Source organism: Acipenser ruthenus, chromosome 15, assembly GCF_902713425.1.
Source record: "Acipenser ruthenus chromosome 15, fAciRut3.2 maternal haplotype, whole genome shotgun sequence".
NCBI lineage: Eukaryota > Metazoa > Chordata > Actinopteri > Acipenseriformes > Acipenseridae > Acipenser > Acipenser ruthenus.
In genome coordinates, this window is record NC_081203.1 from 297928 (window position 1) to 317805 (window position 19878).

Sequence of the window (19878 nt, forward strand, 5' to 3'; positions counted from 1 at the left end):
AGATGAGAGACAGAGTGATACAGAGACACAGGGCATTTGAAAGCATGACGATGGAGAGATTCCATCGTGTTCTTGCCCCTGCACACTGCTAATAAAGTAAATGTTTCTTTCTGGAAGTGTCAGCTCTGCCAGGACAGTAGCTCAGGTTTCACTGGAACAGTCCTGTTAATAAAGCACCTGACCACGAGTCTGTGGGGTTTAAAACACATCATTAATAATGACAGACTCCAGCCAGCTGTGCTCAGCAGCTCTCTCTACGGAAACCTTCAGATTTATAAAACACCGTACTCCGGCTCTCTCTGACTCTGTACCTATCCAATTCTCTCTTCTATCCTGTTCTATCCTGCTTCTCCTCCTCTGCCAGTACAGTATTGACCTTTCTGTACCTTCATCATACCTCTGTACCACATGGGCTGTGATGTTAAGCCCAGATCTCCATACATGGAGCCAGCTTCCTGCCTGCCTGAATCAATGCGGGAGGGGTGGAGGTGGAAGAGGAGGAGGGACTGATGTGAAAGAGAGATGGGGAGGAGTGTGTGTGTGTGTGTGTTTGCAGAGTGATTCGCTCAGTCTTTACTAGCAGTCCACTGGCGTGCTGCATCTTTCCATTATCGTGCAGCGACAAGGCTCTGGGCTGAGCAACAGAAGCAGGAGCTCAGAGAGCTGCCTTTGTCCATGAAATACTAGCCAAGGCAAACCAGGAGCCCTTCAGCTGAACCTTTTTCAAGGGACGGGAGAGGAAGACTAGCCGACCCAGCTTTCCTGGTGCATTAGTGATTTTTTCTCTCTCTCTCTCTCTCTCCATCGCTCTCTTGGGTTCTCTTCTCCCTCGCTCAGTGGAATGAGCCCTCTTTTCGCGAGTGTTGTTTCCACTCCAGGATGGGAACTGCTGTGTCCAAAAGGAAAAATCTAAGGAGTGATGCGATATCGTCCGTGGCAGCCAAGGTTAGGTGAGTCGAGTGCAGTGCAATCCCGTACATCTCTGCTGGTAACAGAGAGATGCATCGACAGTCGTGCTGGCAGAGCTGTGTGGATCTGCACCCTTTCATCCACAAGCAAGATTCGTTTCTTACTATTTCTTCAACTGATGCGATCTGAATGTATTCTGGAACACAGAAATCCACTCCCAAACTAGTTTGTTTTTTTAAACATAATTATATATATATTTTGCATTATTATTAATAACCTTTTATAAATAAGTGGAAGTAGCTAACATTTAAAAGTGCTACAATAATAGAATGATACCAAATACTTAACTTAGGGCAGCAGTGTGGAGTAGTGGTTAGGGCTCTGCGCTCTTGACCGGAAGGTTGTGGGTTCAATCCCAGGTGGGGGACTACTGCTGCTGTACCCTTGAGCAAGGTACATTACCTAGATTGCTCCAGTAAAAACCCAACTGTATAAATGGGTAATTGTATGTAAAAAATAATGTGATATCTTGTAACAATTGTAAGTCGCCCTGGATAAGGGCGTCTGCTAAGAAATAAATAATAATAATAATAATAATAACTTACTGGTACAGCTAATAATGAACACTACAAATATAATAATAATAATAAACCATATTATTATTATTATTATTATTATTATTAAAGCTGCACACACTGTTCATGCGTGCACAGTTACAGATGGCTTGTTACTGTTTGCTCACAGACAGCTTTTAAAAGGTTATTTTTTATTTATAAAGTTAAACAGCAATGCTCGCTAGCCCTGTACTCTTGAATGCTGGAGATTTCTGTTAGCATGTGCAGTATAGTTGTTGGGTTGTTTATTTTTAGGACGAGGAGAATAACTCTGGGCTTTGCCTCTGGCTACACTTCAGCCTGGGCTGAGGGGACAAGTCGCTGTGACATTTCTATGTGGTTGAATGGGGCTGCGTACATTCACTGAGAGATACCTGCACTGCATGGACTGAGAATGAAAAACAATATTCTACAACCGTTCCCTAATTACACTGTGATAAGCGTGCTTAAAAACATGGGCCGGGCTTGCGTGCTTAATATGTGAGGCATACCGCTAGCTGTGTGCATCGTATACGCTGTGTGCATCTTATACGCTGTGTGCATCGTATACGCAGTGTGCATCTTATACGCTGTGTGCATCGTATACGCTGTGTGCATCGTATACGCTGTGTACACGCGGTAGCATGTTTTCATTCACATGCAGCATGAAATGCTGTTTGTGCATTTTACAGAAATGCAACACATTGGTAATGTTGCAGCTTTTAACCACAGTGTGCATGTTTTTCTATGTCTTGGGTGATTTAGGAAAGCAGAGAAACAGACTCAGTATTAGACGTTTTGAGGAAGTCTTGTTCAAAGTCAGGAATTTGAGTGTTTCTATATTCAACACTGTTGAGTGTGGAGGCTGCAGTTCTTCCAATTCCTAGCATCAAACTGAAGCTAAAGTGCAGTTCAAGTTTAAATGACCTGACATTCCTGCAAGAGGAATCAGGAGGAAACAGAGTATTAAAAATGCCAGCTCTACGGGGCTCACAAACCCACATCATCACCTCCCTGCTGCTTTCTCATGTTGGCACGCTTGGAGCTGCGTTTCCACTGCCCCCAGAGCCATTCTCGAGGAGTGCAGCACTGTCTCCTCACTAAAACACATCCCAAACACACATGCGAGATAAATGCGACCTGCGCGGAACATACCCATCCCATGCATTAGCCAGCAGAGAGAGAGACTGAAGTGTGATATCAGCAACACTCTCTGCATCATCACGCCGTGTTTCACCCAAGCTGGTCATTCAAGTGTTAAAACCTGACTAAACGATTCATTTTCCAATTTGAGGCAAAGTGTTTTGATCACTGTAAGTGAATAATTGAGGAGCGCGTCTGGGCACAAGCGCTTCAGCGGCAGTCTGATTTGAACATTCATGTGAACTGCACACGGTCAGTGGTCTCCACAGGGCAGTGCTGTATATGAAACGCTTCTCTTACCAATAAATACGAGCTTGCATGTGGCTTTTCAAACCCCTTGCTGAGGCTGCACACGCATGTTAAGAGCAGCGCACACGCATGTTAAGAGCAGCGCACACGCATGTTAAGAGCAGCGCACACGCATGTTAAGAGCAGCGCACACGCAGCTCTGCTGTTCAATGAACAGACACATCAGATGAGGATTGAATGAAGTGACTTCACTGCACACCTCCAGCACTGCTGCAATGCAATGACTCCCTGTCCGCTCACTGTGAGGCTGGGGGTTGCGGTTTCTGGGTCACAGCTGATTGCTGTGGGACGGGGGAACATTCAGATATTTTAACAGGGCTCCGCTGGGACGCCTCTCATTTCTAGGTATGGAATGTGATTCAGCTGCTTTGTAACTTGACCCGCAGACCAGCTCCCAGAGCCCTCTGTTACCTCTCTTTACTGCTCTCTCCTCTGTCTTCTTTCTTCACCTCCTTCTCCCCATCCCTCTAACCTTTATGCCCGTCTCCTCCACATTGCTCCCGTCTTCTCTCTTTTCTAATACCTCCTTTGTTCTCCACTCTTCTCTTCGACCTGTCCCCCGCTCCTCTTCTCCATCCCTCTCTCTATCCCCCTCTCCTCTTCTACCTGTCCCTCTCTCTATCCCCCTCTCCTCTCCCTCTCTCTGTGAGGTCCTGGCAGCGAGCCAGTCCAATGAAGCGAGGCACTTAGTGCACACGAGTGATTGCTCCTGCCCTCAGCTGGTTATTGAAGCTGCAGTTAAGCAGTTGTTTCAGGGATTCACAATGCCCTCTTATTCATGCAAATGACACACATTGAGCACATGGCGATTACCCTGACAGTGACCTCACAGGCTGCGGAGGGGGTGGGGGGAGACAGACAATCAGAGCGGGGGGGGGGGGGGGGGGGGTCAGTAATGAAATTGGAAAGCGTCTGTACTGTGCTCGCCCAGGTGAAAACGTTACCTTCTGCAGAATTCACGTCACCCTCGAATCAAATCAACCAAACTGCGGTTAAAAGTGCTTCCATCGAGACGGGCTCGTCAATTATTCAGTTTCGTTCCTCAAAACGCTTTACGCTTTGTGTCTCAAACTGGAAAAAAAAATTAACTTCAAATAGTTTTAGTTTTAACACTTGAATGACGAGGGAATGCAAGGTTGTACTGGAAGGGCTGTACTGGGAGTGTGATCTGCACTGGGAGTGAGGGCTGTACTGGGAGTGGGATCTGTACTGGGAGTGGGATCTGCACTGGGAGTGAGGGCTGTACTGGGAGTGGGATCTGCACTGGGAGTGGGATCTGCACTGGGAGCGAGGGCTGTACTGGGAGTGGGATCTGCACCCTTGTGTTCTGAAGTGTCCTGTGTGTTCTCTCCACAGAGCAGCTCGAGCGTTTGGAGAATACCTATCCCACAACCACCCTGAGAACAGGAACGGCTCAGGTGAGCGCGGCTTCATCCACTCTCTCACTGGCTTACTGACTTTGCAACGTGACAGTCTTACAGCATGTGTACACAGCAGGGACCCGCTATACTGCAGACTACAACACAGATTCAATAGCACTCATTAAAACAAGCTGCGTAATCGGTCTGGGCAGATGTTCCACGAGAAGTCTTCAGGTTTAACGCTGCTTTTAGCAGCGCGTCCTACTTTATAATGATTTATTTTGATCATCTTTTCACAATCCTACGCTGCTTCCCCTTTCCGGAGACGCAGTTGGGAAAGTGGGTGTTTTTGATTGTTTGTTTGTTTGAGAACAAGCTGAAATTTTGCTTTTAAAAATAGCTGCACTCAAGGCATCCGGAGATGAAAGCGTCATTTCGAATCGGTTATGCTTGGAGGCTTCCAGTTCTGTGCACCCCCAGCGTTTCCACTACTCCTCTTCACTGTTACTCATTTGTGTGGCTTTATTATCCCAGTCAGTGCTGCTGGAGCAACAAGCTGGGGCATCAGAACTCCCTCTGGTGCTTGTGTTTAAAATGCACTGTATTCAAACTACACAGCACTGTACTGAGCTTTCTCTTTGACCTTGAACTACACAGCACTGTACTGAGCTTTCTCTCTTGGTTTTCCAGATCACCTGCTTGCTGAGACGTTTATAGGTCAGGAATCATATTCTCCGGTCAGCCAGCAGCAGCACCATCACCACCATCATCACCACAACCAGCAGCAGCAGCAGCAGCACCCCTGCAGCCCCTCCCCAGCAGAGAACCAGCCTCCTGCCCAAAACAAGCGTCGCCTGTCCCTCATCTCCAACGGCAAGTTCGATCGCAGCCTCTCTGAGGAGGAGCGCCCTGAGCCCCCGCGGGTCTACACCATCTCAGGAGAGAGTGGGATGCTGGGGGAGAGCCTGGAGCTGGAGGTGCTGAAGGGGAGCCAGGAGCTGCGGCAGCCCCCTGCCAGCCACCACGAGCACCACGACCACGCCCACCACCACCACCACCACGCCCACCACCACCGCTCTCACGCCCACCACCACTCCCAGCCGCTGCAGAGCACCAGCAGCACCCATAACATCAGCCACGCGGGCTGGGGGGGCAGCAGGCAGGGCTCCCGGGAGTGCTCCAGCTGCATCAGGGCCCCCCAGATGAGCTCTCAGCACTCCTTCGATCTGGAGCACCTGCAGTCCCACGAGGGGGCTCGCCAGCGCAAGAAGCTGGAGAGGATGTACAGCGTGGACCGCGTGTCCGGTGAGCAGAGCTGAGCATGGGGGCGCCCTCGGCAGAAAAAGAGGGCTTCTACAGCATTAGAACACTTATAAATTGTCTTTTATAATAAAGCCACTCTCAGACAGTGTGGTCTCGTGCACGGCAGACTACCACCTAACTAAAAAAAATAAAACAGAGATCATGGCAATATCTAGATCTATGCAGGTGTGCTTTCTTTTTACAATAAAACAAAAAGATTTGTAATCAGTTAGTATGTACAGTTGACCCTGTCTCTTCTGGTATAAGAGGGTCTTCTCGTTTCGCACTTTGGATGACGGCATTGCTTACCTACTCAAAGTGTGAACCAGGAGACCCTTCTATACTGCAGGAGACCCTTGTACTGGTTCAGGCTCTAATCCTCTCTTTGCCTTGCTGGTGTTCCCCTGCAGACGATGTTCCCATTCACAGCTGGTTTCCCAAAGAGAACATGTTCAACTTCCACACGGCCAGCACCACCATGCAGGCGTGAGTATGAACCAGAGAGTATGAACTCCCATACCAACAGAGAGATCGCTTAACGCATGTTACAATATCCATCATAATAAAATAGATCAAAGCATGTGAATAGCAGGAGGATTGTAAGAGGCGGTGTCGCTCACCCCAATACCGATCAGCCGATGTTATTATTTTCATTCTAATAATGACTGACACTCGATCATTTTCTTTTCTTCTTCTTTTCCACCCGTCGGATGAACAGGATCTCGTAAGTACTTTTGATTTTTTTTGTGTTATAATATAACCCGAAACCATCAGCTGTACATTTCAAAAGGACGTGGCGTATTTCTCACATGGCCCTGCCTTTCTGTTAAAGATAACCTCATACTCGTCAGTATTAATCTCATGCTTGTCAGTATTTTCCCATCGAAAGCCCCGTGTTGCCACCATACCTCCCCTCTCTCAGCGCTGTCATAAAACACGGGCACTGGCCTCTGCTGCTGGCTCTCAAGTCGGAGTCAGTGGGTGACACAGGCCTTGGGCAAGTTTCACACCTTTATAAAAACACAGGGAGATCTGGCACAAAGGGTTACTGAAGCACAAACAGAGCAAGGACCGGACAGGGCTGGACTGAGATTTCTAAAAACCTTTACCATTTTATCAGGGCTTTCCGAGGCTGTGCTGAGAGAAAGAGAAGAAAACAGGAGAATGATTCAGCCGTTGTGATTCAGAGGTACAGTCGCCTGTCTGTCTGTCCTGTGCGATCCAGGCTCTGCCATGCAGAGAGGGGTCTGTCGCCTGTCTGTACCAGTGTACCGCACTGTCACTGAGGTCCTGTGGGGAGGAATGGTATCCACACCCCTAGACTCCAAGCCCATCCCTGTTCCTCATCCATTCCCTGTCTTTTTATAATCCAGCTGTTGTTTGTTCATTCGTCTGTTAGTACCTTGTTTTTTTAATAATGTCTGTCTTGAACTTGGTGACAATGTGGTTTTGATGTGTCGCTCTACGCATTGTGAATGAGTTGCATTATTAAATATCCCCGCAGAGGAAACAATGAGAATTTACAAGCAGACAGCGCCGCAGCGCATATCAGTGAGGCTTTTACACGCCTTCAGTACGCACAAACGTGTAGGAGTAGAGAGGAGCCGCATCTGCAGAACCACTTGTAATACATCACTGTTTACAGACCACGCTCGCTACAAGCAGCAGCATAATCACTCTTGTCAGTCTTCCCAGCACTGGCAGTGGAAGCAAATAAAAAAAAAAACAACATTTGCTGGAGATAAAGCCCACTTAAGAGCGGTGAGCGACACTGTGCCTGTCAGGAAACTAGAAGGCACATGAGAGCCCAGGGCTGCTGCTGTCTCAGGGCTGCTGCTGTCTCAGGGCTGCTGCTGTCCCAGGGCTGCTGCTGTCTCAGGGCTGCTGCTGTCCCAGGGCTGCTGCTGTCTCAGGGCTGCTGCTGTCCCAGGGCTGCTGCTGTCTCAGGGCTGCTGCTGTCTCAGGGCTGCTGCTGTCCCAGGGCTGCTGCTGTCTCAGGGCTGCTGCTGTCCCAGGGCTGCTGCTGTCTCAGGGCTGCTGCTGTCTCAGGGCTGCTGCTGTCCCAGGGCTGCTGCTGTCCCAGGGCTGCTGCTGTCTCAGGGCTGCTGCTGTCCCAGGGCTGCTGCTGTCTCAGGGCTGCTGCTGTCCCAGGGCTGCTGCTGTCTCAGGGCTGCTGCTGTCTCAGGGCTGCTGCTGTCCCAGGGCTGCTGCTGTCTCAGGGCTGCTGCTGTCCCAGGGCTGCTGCTGTCTCAGGGCTGCTGCTGTCCCAGGGCTGCTGCTGTCTCAGGGCTGCTGCTGTCCCAGGGCTGCTGCTGTCTCAGGGCTGCTGCTGTCTCAGGGCTGCTGCTGTCCCAGGGCTGCTGCTGTCCCAGGGCTGCTGCTGTCTCAGGGCTGCTGCTGTCCCAGGGCTGCTGCTGTCTCAGGGCTGCTGCTGTCTCAGTGCTGCTGCTGTCCCAGGGCTGCTGCTGTCTCAGTGCTGCTGCTGTCTCAGGGCTGCTGCTGTCTCAGGGCTGCTGCTGTCTCAGTGCTGCTGCTGTCTCAGGGCTGCTGGTGTCCCAGGGCTGCACGCTTGTCATCATTAGGTCTGGGTTTGTAGTTTTATATTCCAGTCTGTGTGGGCTCACTGGCTCGAGAGCAGCTTGCTTACACAAGGGAAGGTGATCCAGGGATGGGAATGAGTCTCCCCCACTCTCGCCCATTCCAGCTTTTACTGCTACGAGCTTCATTAGCCACAGTGTGTACAGCAAACAAACAGTGATTAAACCGGTGGTGAAGCCAGGAGTGGATCAAGCTGCAACGCAAGGGGAGGCTTACTGACATTGCTGAGAGAGGGCTCGTGTAAATGCTCACTGGACTGTCACGTTTCCCCCTTTCGTTTGTCAACAGAAACTTCCGGAAGCATTTGCGGATGGTGGGCAGCCGACGAGTGAGAGCTCAGAGTAAGTAAAACTCCAGGGTAAAACTCCTGTGAAACGTGTTGGCGAGCGCGTTCCTCCTTTAATTCCCATGGGACTGTTTTTTCTTCAGCGTTTGCGGATCGGAGAGAGAAGAGTTTCAGCCGGTCCTGGAGCGATCCTACACCCATCAAGACAGACTCCTTACACGACTCGGGAGAAAGTAGGTCCAAAGACACGCAGAGAGACACGCACTGAGAGACACACACACACACACTGAGACACAGAGAGACACACACACGCACTGAGAGACACGCACTGAGAGACACGCACACACACACTGAGAGACACAGAGAGACACACACACGCACTGAGATACACGCACTGAGAGACACGCACACACACAAAGACACACAGAGAGACACGCACTGAGAGACACACACAGAGAGACATGCACACACACACAGAGACACACACACACACACACACACACTGAGAGGCACACACACCACACACACACACTAACAGACACACACACCCTTCGTTCTCAGATAAATATTTTTTCACAATTAAACAAGGATGTCAGAGTGTCTTCATACAAAATCAAACATTCTATTCTGTTTTATTAAATTGCGTGTAAAATGTGTGAAACAGTACACTCAGGTCTCCTCTGGGAGTGGGAGATTGTTTGTATTTCTGTAATATGGTATATTGTTGAATATTATTTCGTTTTGAAGGTGAAGCTCAGGAGTACACACATCTAGAGCAAGCCTGGTTTCCATGGCGACGTGCCGACATCACAACAGGCCCAGTCTTGCTGAGCTCCCCCACAGATTTGCCCCCAGGGCTCAGCTCTACCCTGAGCTGCACTGCCACTGTACCCCCAGGGGGTAGGCCCGTCTCCATGGGAACCAGCCGTTTGTCATACCGGAGAGTTTATTAATAAACCAAACACTAGAATCAATGACCTTGCCACACAAGCTCACATGAGTCATCCAGCGGTCGAAGAGCCACAGAGAGACAGAAAGAGGGGGCTGGAGTTGATGGAAAGAGATCGTTAATGTGTGCGGAGAGTCAACAGTCGGGAGGCTCTGGGGCCCTGTTTTGTAAAGATATTAACAGTCATTTTTTCTGATGAGCTACCTGTGCTGGAAACAGAGCTTTATGAATTAGAACAATAAATTGTACAACTGAAGCTAAGAACACAGTCAGTATCTCTGTATGCAGCTCCCCCCCTCTCTCTCTCACTGTCTATATCTGTGTGTGTGTGTGTGTGTGTGTGTGTGTGTGTGTGTGTGGCTGTCAGTATCTCTGTATGCAGCTCCCCCCCCCTCTCTCTCACTGTCTATATCTGTGTGTGTGTGTGTGTGTGTGTGTGTGTGTGTGTGGCTGTCAGTATCTCTGTATGCAGCTCCCCCCCTCTCTCTCTCACTGTTTATATCTGTGTGTGTGTGTGTGTGTGTGTGGCTGTCAGTATCTCTGTATGCAGCTCCCCCCCTCTCTCTCTCACTGTCTATATCTGTGTGTGTGTGTGTGGCTGTCAGTATCTCTGGATGCAGCCCCCCTCTCTCTCATTGTCTATAGCTCTGTGTGTGTGTGTGTGTGTGTGTGTGTGTGTGGCTGTCAGTATCTCTGTATGCAGCTCCCCCCCCCTCTCTCTCACTGTCTATATCTGTGTGTGTGTGTGTGTGTGTGTGTGTGGCTGTCAGTATCTCTGTATGCAGCTCCCCCCCCCTCTCTCTCACTGTCTATATCTGTGTGTGTGTGTGTGTGTGTGTGTGTGGCTGTCAGTATCTCTGTATGCAGCTCCCCCCCTCTCTCTCTCTCACTGTCTATATCTGTGTGTGTGTGTGGCTGTCAGTATCTCTGGATGCAGCCTCCCTCTCTCTCATTGTCTATAGCTCTGTGTGTGTGTGTGAGGCGGTCAGTTTCTCTGTATGCAGCCCCCCTCAGTAATGCCCCCTCTCCCATGGCAGGTGCGGACCTGCAGGCATCGTGCGGGGCGCTGGACGAGGATTTTGAGGACCTGGACTGGGAGGCGGAGAAGGAGCTGGAGGCAGCGTCCTGCGAAGGGGACGACTTTGTGCCTCCCAAGATCATGGTGAGCAGAGGGTTAACGGTTCAGACCCTAAACTAATAAACAGGCTGAAGTGAATCTGACCCTCGCTGTGCTCCCCTTCACAGCTCATCTCCTCCAAGGTTCCCAGGGCAGAGTACATTCCCACCATCATACGCAGGGACGACCCCTCCATCATCCCCATTCTCTACGTGAGTACCAGCCCAGCCCAGGGAGGGATCTGGGGCAGCTCCAGCCACTGGCACCCTTCACTACAAAGCTGCCTGCACAAAAGCTGCAGGCTGGTGAAGCTCAGGTGTGTCTAATGGAGCTCACACTGAGATCTGGAGTGGCTCAAGCTGCTGTGCAATGGGAGTCGTGAGTCACGCACTGCAATCTCACAGCTCAATTGGGTTCATATCAATGAAAGCATTACAGCCAGGTCTTTAGTGTCTTCCTGCAGCTTACACACCCTACACTTTCCTTTGCTATACTTGATTCTACTGCTGCTGTTGTCATGTTTGTAGTGGTGGTTTGGTTCCTGGGCTCTGTGTTCACAGATTCTCATTCAGATCTTTCTCTTTTCAGGACCACGAGCACGCTACCTTTGAAGACATCCTCGGTAGGTTGAACTCTGTGCTACCCGGACCTGGAGCGTGCGTGTGTGCCCATTTCAAACAGCAGGGGCGCTTACTGCATCGTTGATTAACTGATAGAATAATCTCCGACACTGAAACTGTACATCAGAGGGGCACTTTGCAATGAAATGTGTCAATCTGATACAGTGTGCCCATGCTGGCTGTATTTATTTTTTTACCACAATGACTATTAGTGATGTAGAGCATGCAGCGCATGTTCAAGTTACAGCACAGTGTGTGCATTTTCCTGTGCATCACCGCACTGTAATTGACATTGTGTGTTCTTGTTTTTTCTCTACCAGAGGAAATTGAGAAGAAGCTGAATATCTATCGGAAGGGCTGCAAGATCTGGAAGATGCTGATATTCTGCCAGGTGGGTTGTGTGCTGGGCACCGCTCTCTGTCCTCTGATCTGCTGTTCCCTCCCTCTCTCTCTTACACTCCTCCCAGCCATACCTCCGGGCTCTCCCCTCCTCCTTCCCCTCTCCCCTCCTCTCTCTCAAGCTCTTGCATCGCTGTCTCCTCCACAGGGGGGACCAGGCCATCTCTATCTACTCAAGAACAAGGTGGCCACCTTTGCTAAAGTGGAGAAAGAAGAGGACATGATCCTGTAAGTAGTGGTGTGCAGTGGGTTTGAACACATGGTAGCAGGAGGCAGGGGTGCCTGTGCTTGCGTCAGCGTGCTGAAACAAGCTCCCTTCTCCCTCTCGTAGCTTCTGGAAGCGCCTGAGCCGGCTGATGAGTAAAATCAACCCGGAGCCCGACTTGATTCACATCATGGGCTGCTACGTCCTGGGCAACGCCAACGGAGAGAAGGTAATCTTTAATGAGGGCCCTTCCACTCCGCTCCCCAGGAGGGACAGACAGCATGCCCCTCAGTGCAGCTCTGCAGAGTCAGTACGGATTGTTGGAGGTGTTCTTCTTTATTCCCTGCTCCCCCCTCGAGCTGCAGAGGGACTCTGTGCGTGGGTGAACATACTATTGTGGCACGGCAATGGTGTGCCAGTGTTTGTGTGTCCGTGCCACTGTGAAACTGTATAAAAGTGTTCCCCCACGGTCCGTCTGTCTGCCTGTCTGTCTGCATTGTCATTGTAGTGTCACTGCCTGTCTGCAGTGCCATTAAAGATCACTGCACCAAGCAAGCGCCACTAATGTTAATTCAATAAAAAGGGTTATTGAAGGATGGCTCCCAGCACAGCCCATGCATTGCTGTTTCCCCTGGAGGAGATACAGATCGATAGCTCACTCTCCTCCAAGGCTGCGCCTGTCTTGTCACTTGCCGGAAGATTAATTGAGTAAACTTTTTTTTTTTTTTTTGGACCTATAAATACATACGTATCGGGTCGCTTTTTAAATTGAATTGGGCACATTATCTTAATGGCTTGTGGCTGGAGGTCAGAGTGTGGTGTCTCTTGGGAGGAGCAGGGATGTAATAGGATTGCGTGTCGGAGCTGTCTCTCTGAATATCAGGGCCGTAGCACTGTGAGCTTACAGCATCCAGAACACAGTGAGACACAGAGACACACACGTGCATTCAAACACACATGCACACACGCACACGTGCATTCAAACACTCACGCACACACACACACACACACACACACACACACACACACACACACACACACACAACACTCTTCCTTTCAGCACTGACCCGCAGCACTGATTAAACACAACGGACCAGCCGGGCGCCGACACGATAAAACAACTCAGGCGGCTGCATGAAAAACAAACGAGCAATAAAGCAAACCTCTGCGTTGCGCTGCATTTTGAAGTGGCGATTACTGCTCTCAGAAAGCAGCTTGAATGCTGTGCTATTTATAACTGACAGGATCGCAGAGAGAGGAACGCTTTGCTGTGCTGGAACACTGTGTTTCAGAGCCGGCGTGCATCAGCACTGAGGGGAGCCGCTTGCACTGTTTCAAATCCTGTCTGCACCGGGAGGCACCAGGGTTTACAGAGACAGATTTAGGGATCTGTAAACCTGCCTTCATCCGAGAAGGTCAACGGTTGCTTTTGCCGCGGGCATGATCAGCTAAAGAAGAGTCCTATTGTGCATGGAGTCTCTGCAGTGAGGCTGAGCTGTGCAAGTCATTTCAGATCACATCAGCTGCATCCCGTTTGTAACAAACTGCTTATGAAAGCATTAGCCCCCCGTCTGTGACGCTCGCTTCTATTCTAATATTTGATTTGCGTGGAGTTGCAGTTTCTAATGCCTCAGTGTAAGTGCTTGTATGTTATGCTGTATACCAGCGCACCTCCGAGTCCTGTCCAGCACAGTGTGTTATTATTAATAATAATAATAATAATAATAATAATAATAATAATAATAATAATAATGCGTTTCTGACATGTAGGTTTAAACGAACAACAACAATCAGAGCTGTTGAATGCTTGCAAGTCGATGTTCTGCTATTTTATTTTGTGCTCGCTCTCTCTCTCTCTCTCTCTCTCTCTCTCTCTCTCTCTCTCTCTCTCTCTCTCAGCTCTTCCAGAATCTCAAGAACTTGATGACCCCTCACACCATTGTCTTTGAATCTCCTCTGGAACTCTCTGCACAAGGTGAGTGACCTTTTCAACACCCCCGCAGCTGTGCTACTGCAGCCCAGGGCACAGGGTCCAGTTACCCTCCCCTAACCCTACCCCTTCCCTCCCCTAACCCTCCCTAACCCTAACCCTAACCCTAACCCTAACCCTAACCCTAACCCACCCTACACATCAACAAGCTTTCATTTGATGATCAGAGAAGCGATTAGTGTGCATGAGAATACAGCCCCCCCCAGGCTTGTTCCATTTCAAAGGTTTGCAGAGGAGGAAATGTTCTTCCCATCACACTTTTGAGATTTGCGATATTTTATGTAACAAACAAAAAAAAATTGAATTAAAAAAAAAAAAAAAATTACTTTGATCATTGCCTGTGCCATCAAAATGTTCCTGCAATTACATGCAATTATCACATCTTCATTACTTTCTGAGACCCCTGCGCAGGAAATGTCACCATTTCTAATGTAATTACCAAGGATTCCCTGTTGATTTCTCATTGAATTTTCTATAAAGTGAAATGATCAGTTCACGGCACATCTCCCGAGTGCATTTAAAAGAAATGATAATCCTGGTTTTAATAATGTCCTGTAAAGGCTGTGGTCTAAGGGTTCCTCTCCCCTCCCTTCCCATTCCCTTCCATCCCATTCCCTTCCATCCCATTCCCTCCCTTCCCATTCCCTTCCATCCCATTCCCTCCCTTCCCATTCCCTCCCTTCCCATTCCCTCCCTTCCCATTCCCTTCCATCCCAGTGTTCAATTTCTACCAGTAAAGTGCATCTGTCCTGAGATTCCTGAACACAGCAAAGCAGTTCAGTGGTTGAGTTAAAGCTGAAATCCTGTAAGCATGAGAAGGAACGCGAGGATCTCAAAACCTTGTCCAGTCAGGTCCTGATGCTCCCGATGATTCGGTGTGTGCCCTCTGGTCCTGGTCTCTGAGCCGTCGTGACCTCCTCTCCCTGTTTCCATTGCAGGTAAGCAGGTGATCGAGACGTACTTCGATTTCCGGCTGTACCGGCTGTGGAAGACTCACCAGCACTCCAAACTGCTCGACTACGACGACATCTTGTGACGCGGAGGACTTTCCCACCGAGTTTGAAGGAATCGGTGTGAGCTGGATCCACGGGAGTTTTATCCTGACGCAGCGCTGAAGGGGTTTGGGAGTGCGCGTCCCACTCGGTTTTTTTTTTCCCCTGGAGAGCGCGGCGTCGTGTGCCGGAGCCTCCGTCTCTGTCCACACCCCGCCCCCTCCGAATTAAACGCTCGTTAACATTCCCAAAACGGGAGCGAGCTCGGTGCCGTGGAGCGGAGGAACAGCGCAGACTGTAGCGGGAGGGGGAGTCTGAACCCCTCCCTCCGAGTTCGTCCTTCATCTTCGAGGAGAAGGGTTTGTTTTGAGACTAAAGATACGGAGAGGTGGAAGAGGGGCGACTCAGGAGTTCCTTCAGGTCACTAGTGGACCTTTAGGGTTGGTTTGTTTGTATTTTAATATATTATATATAGATATATAGATATAGAAGTCTATACTATTTTCTTGTAAAAGGTTTCATAGCTGCAGTTTTAAAGCTCAGGTTTATAGAACTATCTGGGATAGCTGACTTGTTCACTGGTGGACTGCCCTGGTTTGAGGATAGCAGGTTTGGTTTTTTAAGACGAAGGCTGTATAGCGAGGGGGGTTCCCTGGGAGGCTGCTTCCATGACGGAACAACACCTTTCTGTCTAGTTGCAATTCTGCAGTCTGCAAATTAATATAGATTTTCTTTTTTGTAGGCACTTAAGTAAAAAAAAAAGTGTTAATCAATACTGATTAGCTGCAAGTCTGTACGTGGTGCAATTGAGACAAATCCCCATTCGGTAGAGGTTAGGAAATTTGGTGTGTGTTTTAAAGACGTAGTTAAATGTTTGGTAACTGTATCTTCCATTGGTAGCAAAGACGCTTGTTCTACAGGCAAGGCTGCGCAGGATCCTCACTGCTTTCTTGGGATTTCACTGGCAGGATGCTGTTTTGACTCTTGTACTGTTTTCCATTGGCCCCCCACCCCCCCCCCCATCGTCCTCTGACATACAAACACTTTTACAAAAACTCAAAGCCTTTCCCCTGGTCCTAAAACCAGGACTTGCACCGTCTCCATTGAAAGACATAACAATCCTACCTTCATTTGAATTCTGAGACCTAATAAAAAATATCAAACACGTATTTATTTACTGAATTTCTTAAAATGTGGACTACAAAACCGAGAGCAGACAAACGTTTTGAACAATTCTGCTCATAACCCAAACCAGAACCTGGACCTAAATCCTGTTACCCTTCACACACGTCACCTTCACGTAAAAACAGATCTAAAAAAATGACAAGAAACGAGGATTGAGAAGCCCATCAATACTGAACTCTGGCTCCGTCCTTCGACCCCCCCACCCCCCTTCCCGTCCTGTAAGGATCTTTACAGACAGGGTGGTCCAGGGAGGATTGCTCTGCACATGGTCAATGGAAACACTGTGCAAACGCTGCTGAAGGACTGGCCTGCCTGCTTGTATGTTAATAGCAATAATGTAGTGCTTTGTGTGCTCGTCAGAAGCCCTGGATCACTTGTGCTAAATAAGCGTGGCCTGACCCTGCTGGGATAATCCGAGGGTTTTCACTCGTCACTCTCTCCACAAGGCTGACGTTGTTTTCTGGCCCAGAGGCTGGCTCTTTGGCCCCTGGGCTTTCCTGTTTGATCAGCCAAGTCTGCAGAGACGAGTGTCCCCTTCTGCAATCGCTTTGATTTTTGATCATGCATTGTTTTGAAGTAGCTCTTCTGTGTTTGGTAGGAATAACTCAGGTTTGAAATATCTTGACTGTATTTGAATCATGTTTGTTTGTGTGCTATTTACAAAATGCCCCCCCCCCCCCCCCCCCGTCCCTTGAAAGCGAGGCTGCTGTACTGCCCGGTTCCCTCTCCTGCACACCTGATTTCATTATTATTTCTATAATGAAAGGCTCCCCTCCCCATTGCAACCTGCCAGAAACCTACCAGTCTCAGCACTGACAGGGGGAAGAGGAAGGGCTCTGCGCAGTGGAGGATGCTGGGAGATGTAGTTCATTTAGCAGGATTGGGAGGTTCTAATCCTAAAACAAATATAAAGTGTCATTACAGACACTGCATTAACTCTGCAGTCACTGCTCCGTGCCATAATAACAGTATTATGACTTCCACAGCAATCAAAGCCATTCTCTGAAGACACTGTGTAACTGTGGGAGCTTTCGGTTTTGCTTGATTTGAATGGCTGTTAAGAAAATTTATGAACAGTTATGAACGGGAGACCTGGGTCACCTTCAAGGGGCTCCTGGCTTATCGGACTGGACTGGACTGTTCTGACAGGTACACCGTAGTGGCTACCCAGTGTGTTCCACGTAGCAATAGACAAACTGTGGTGAGATTATGGGACGATTTGAAACCGTTCTTTATTCGTTTGTGTGCCAGCCTGTTCCTTGGGGAATATTTATTCACAGATAAGACATTGTAGAGAGAAGGACGGTGGGTGTGGGGGCCGGGGTTGGGGATAGGAGGAGCTTTTCTTTGCTTTTATAAAATAAGACCACGTAGGAGACCTGCGGCGAAGGTGCATGGAGACCGTGGCGCGATGGTGCAGGGTTCGAATCCAGGTGCCTGCCCCCACGCGCCTTCAGGTGTTTGTTCATTTTGGCTGAACGGCTTGTTTGGGTCCAGGCTGGGTTTTTTTTCTCATTACAACGACTCTCCGCTTGAGTGAATTTCCGATGCCACGCTGCAAACAACAGCGAAGGCGACTGAGCAATGACTCTTCATCTGAAATGAAATGCCTGATGACGTGGGTCAGGAGCGACTGGACCTGCTCTGTATAAAAGCAAAGAGAAGGGTTGCGAGTGCCGAGCCTCGCTTTCCTGCAGCGTTTCAAACACCACTTCAGGGCTGCACCAACCACCAGCCCCGGGTTACTTTATTGATTTAGATTTCTATACAAATAGAAACACGTGTACAAGTGGATAGCATAGCTTAAATAGAAAAAGTATTAATGTGACATTTCTGAGCTCTAAAGGGTTCCGTTTTTCGGTTTGGGGAAGTCCCGCCCCAAACACAACAGAAGAGGTGTGTGTTTTTTTTTTTTTCCTGTATGGTAATAATTATAATTATTATAATCCTAATAATATATTATATGACATTATTACTGTAAGCATAGAGCATATCTTAGTATACAGCACTGTATAAAGGAAAGAAGAATATATTTGAAAAATAAAGTCTTCTGTTGCTTCTAGGACTTGTGTTCTACACGGTACAATACTGGCACTGTTGTGTCAAAGGTTTTTAAAGAAGTTTTTAAGTAAAAATGTATCGAGTTTCAATCAAACGACTTTGTCTGCCTCTTCTTTATTACTCAACACTCTAATGAACCAGCTGAGTGGAGTACTCTCAGAATCACTACACCGTGCTTAGCGATGCTACACACAGGGCTGAGACTGGGGTGTACAGGGTTCAGTCATGAGCAATGCTCACTACAGACACACAGGGCTGAGACTGGGGTGTACAGGGTTCAGTGATGAGCGATGCTCCCTACAGACACACAGGGCTGAGGCTGGGGTGTACAGGGTTCAGTCATGAGCGATGCTCTCTACAGACACACAGGGCTAAGACTGGGGTGTACAGGGTTCAGTCATGAGCGATGTTCACTACAGACACACAGGGCTGAGACTGGGGTGTACAGGGTTCAGTCATGAGCGATGCTGCCTACAGACACACAGGGCTGAGACTGGGGTGTACAGGGTTCAGTCATGAGCGATGCTCACTACAGACACACAGGGCTGAGACTGGGGTGTACAGGGTTCAGTCATGAGCGATGCTCTCTACAGACACACAGGGCTAAGACTGGGGTGTACAGGGTTCAGTCATGAGCGATGTTCACTACAGACACACAGGGCTGAGACTGGGGTGTACAGGGTTCAGTCATGAGCGATGCTGCCTACAGACACACAGGGCTGAGACTGGGGTGTACAGGGTTCAGTCATGAGCGATGCTCACTACAGACACACAGGGCTGAGACTGGGGTGTACAGGGTTCAGTCATGAGCGATGCTCCCTACAGACACACAGGGCTGAGAAAAGGTTTGCTATCCATGTTCTAGTTTAGAAAGCAGATCAATTCTATACATTACACACTACACTTCACCTGCTTGTACAGTGCTTGGCAACGTGCTGCATGCTTTCATCATTAGAAATTCATATTGACAAAATGCTTGTCAAAGTGCTGTGTGGTTCTGGGCGATTGTGTGGACGTTGTTCGGCTGGGAAGGTTTACTGCCATGGTAAAAGGTTTAGCTGCTGCTGGCATTTGATTTATTCATGCGTTGTCTGCATACACATCCCTCGTGTCACCCATCACACAGACACAAGACTGAAAATGAAACAAACAAGCCTAGAGCAGGAGCGCGGACGTGCCGAGGTTCAGCGCGAGGGTTTGGACTTCAAGAAGAGGGCGAGCTCAGAGAAGAGTCCAGGCTGGATTCTCAGATAGAGCAAGCGATCGCCATTGATTTTCCTCCTCGGAGCTGCAGCTCACGTGTTCTTTGTGATTCAGTGGCTGCTTTGGGAGTGTGTCAGCAGCCCTGGGAGCCGAGCGTCTCCAAACCCCTCGTCTCTTGAGCGGCTCAGTGTTTAAGCCTCTGCTGATTGTATTTCCATTCTATTCAAGTAACAGAATACATGCCCACCGGCAACAAGTAACCAAGTCCCCTAGAACAATGAGTGGATATCTGGAAATATAAATATTCTTCAGACTAACAGCACACGCACACACGCACACGCACGCACACACACACACACACACACACACACACACACACACACACACACACACACACACACACACACACACACACACACACACACACACACACACACACACACACACACACACACACACACACACACACACACACACACACAGCTTAAGCATGCTGGGGGATGCTCCTGGACAGTCTCCACTGTGTCTGTGCAGGGCAGCGCTTAGCGGAGAGGACAGGCGTGGGAGTCACATCAAAGCTCTCCTAATCCACACACTGCCCAGGGCCAGGCTGAGCAACACAGATACAGACAGGCCTGGCCACGCATTGAAGGACT

General features: G+C 49.1%; 1 protein-coding gene across 1 annotated transcript; it reads left to right on the forward strand.

Moving 5' to 3' along the window:
• Positions 1-522: 522 nt before the first annotated feature.
• Positions 523-18117, forward strand: LOC117396663 (NMDA receptor synaptonuclear signaling and neuronal migration factor). The gene is made up of 16 exons (XM_058986662.1): positions 523-950; positions 4311-4372; positions 5006-5620; positions 6028-6103; positions 6336-6341; positions 6738-6806; positions 8504-8556; positions 8645-8734; positions 10488-10612; positions 10696-10779; positions 11156-11189; positions 11508-11578; positions 11735-11814; positions 11918-12020; positions 13691-13766; positions 14720-18117. Exons 1-16 carry the CDS (start codon positions 880-882, stop codon positions 14815-14817), a joined length of 1713 nt encoding a protein of 570 aa, XP_058842645.1. The 5' UTR covers positions 523-879; the 3' UTR covers positions 14818-18117.
• The last annotated feature ends 1761 nt before the right edge of the window (positions 18118-19878 follow it).

Excerpts from the sequence above, each read along its gene's own strand:
- LOC117396663 (XM_058986662.1), top strand. The coding sequence starts at position 880 with ATGGGAACTGCTGTGTCCAAAAGGAAAAATCTAAGGAGTGATGCGATA. Across the intron at positions 11,190-11,507 it reads TACCTTTGAAGACATCCTCG|AGGAAATTGAGAAGAAGCTG; the intron begins GTAGGTTGAACT and ends TTTCTCTACCAG. Across the intron at positions 11,815-11,917 it reads AAAGAAGAGGACATGATCCT|CTTCTGGAAGCGCCTGAGCC; the intron begins GTAAGTAGTGGT and ends TCCCTCTCGTAG.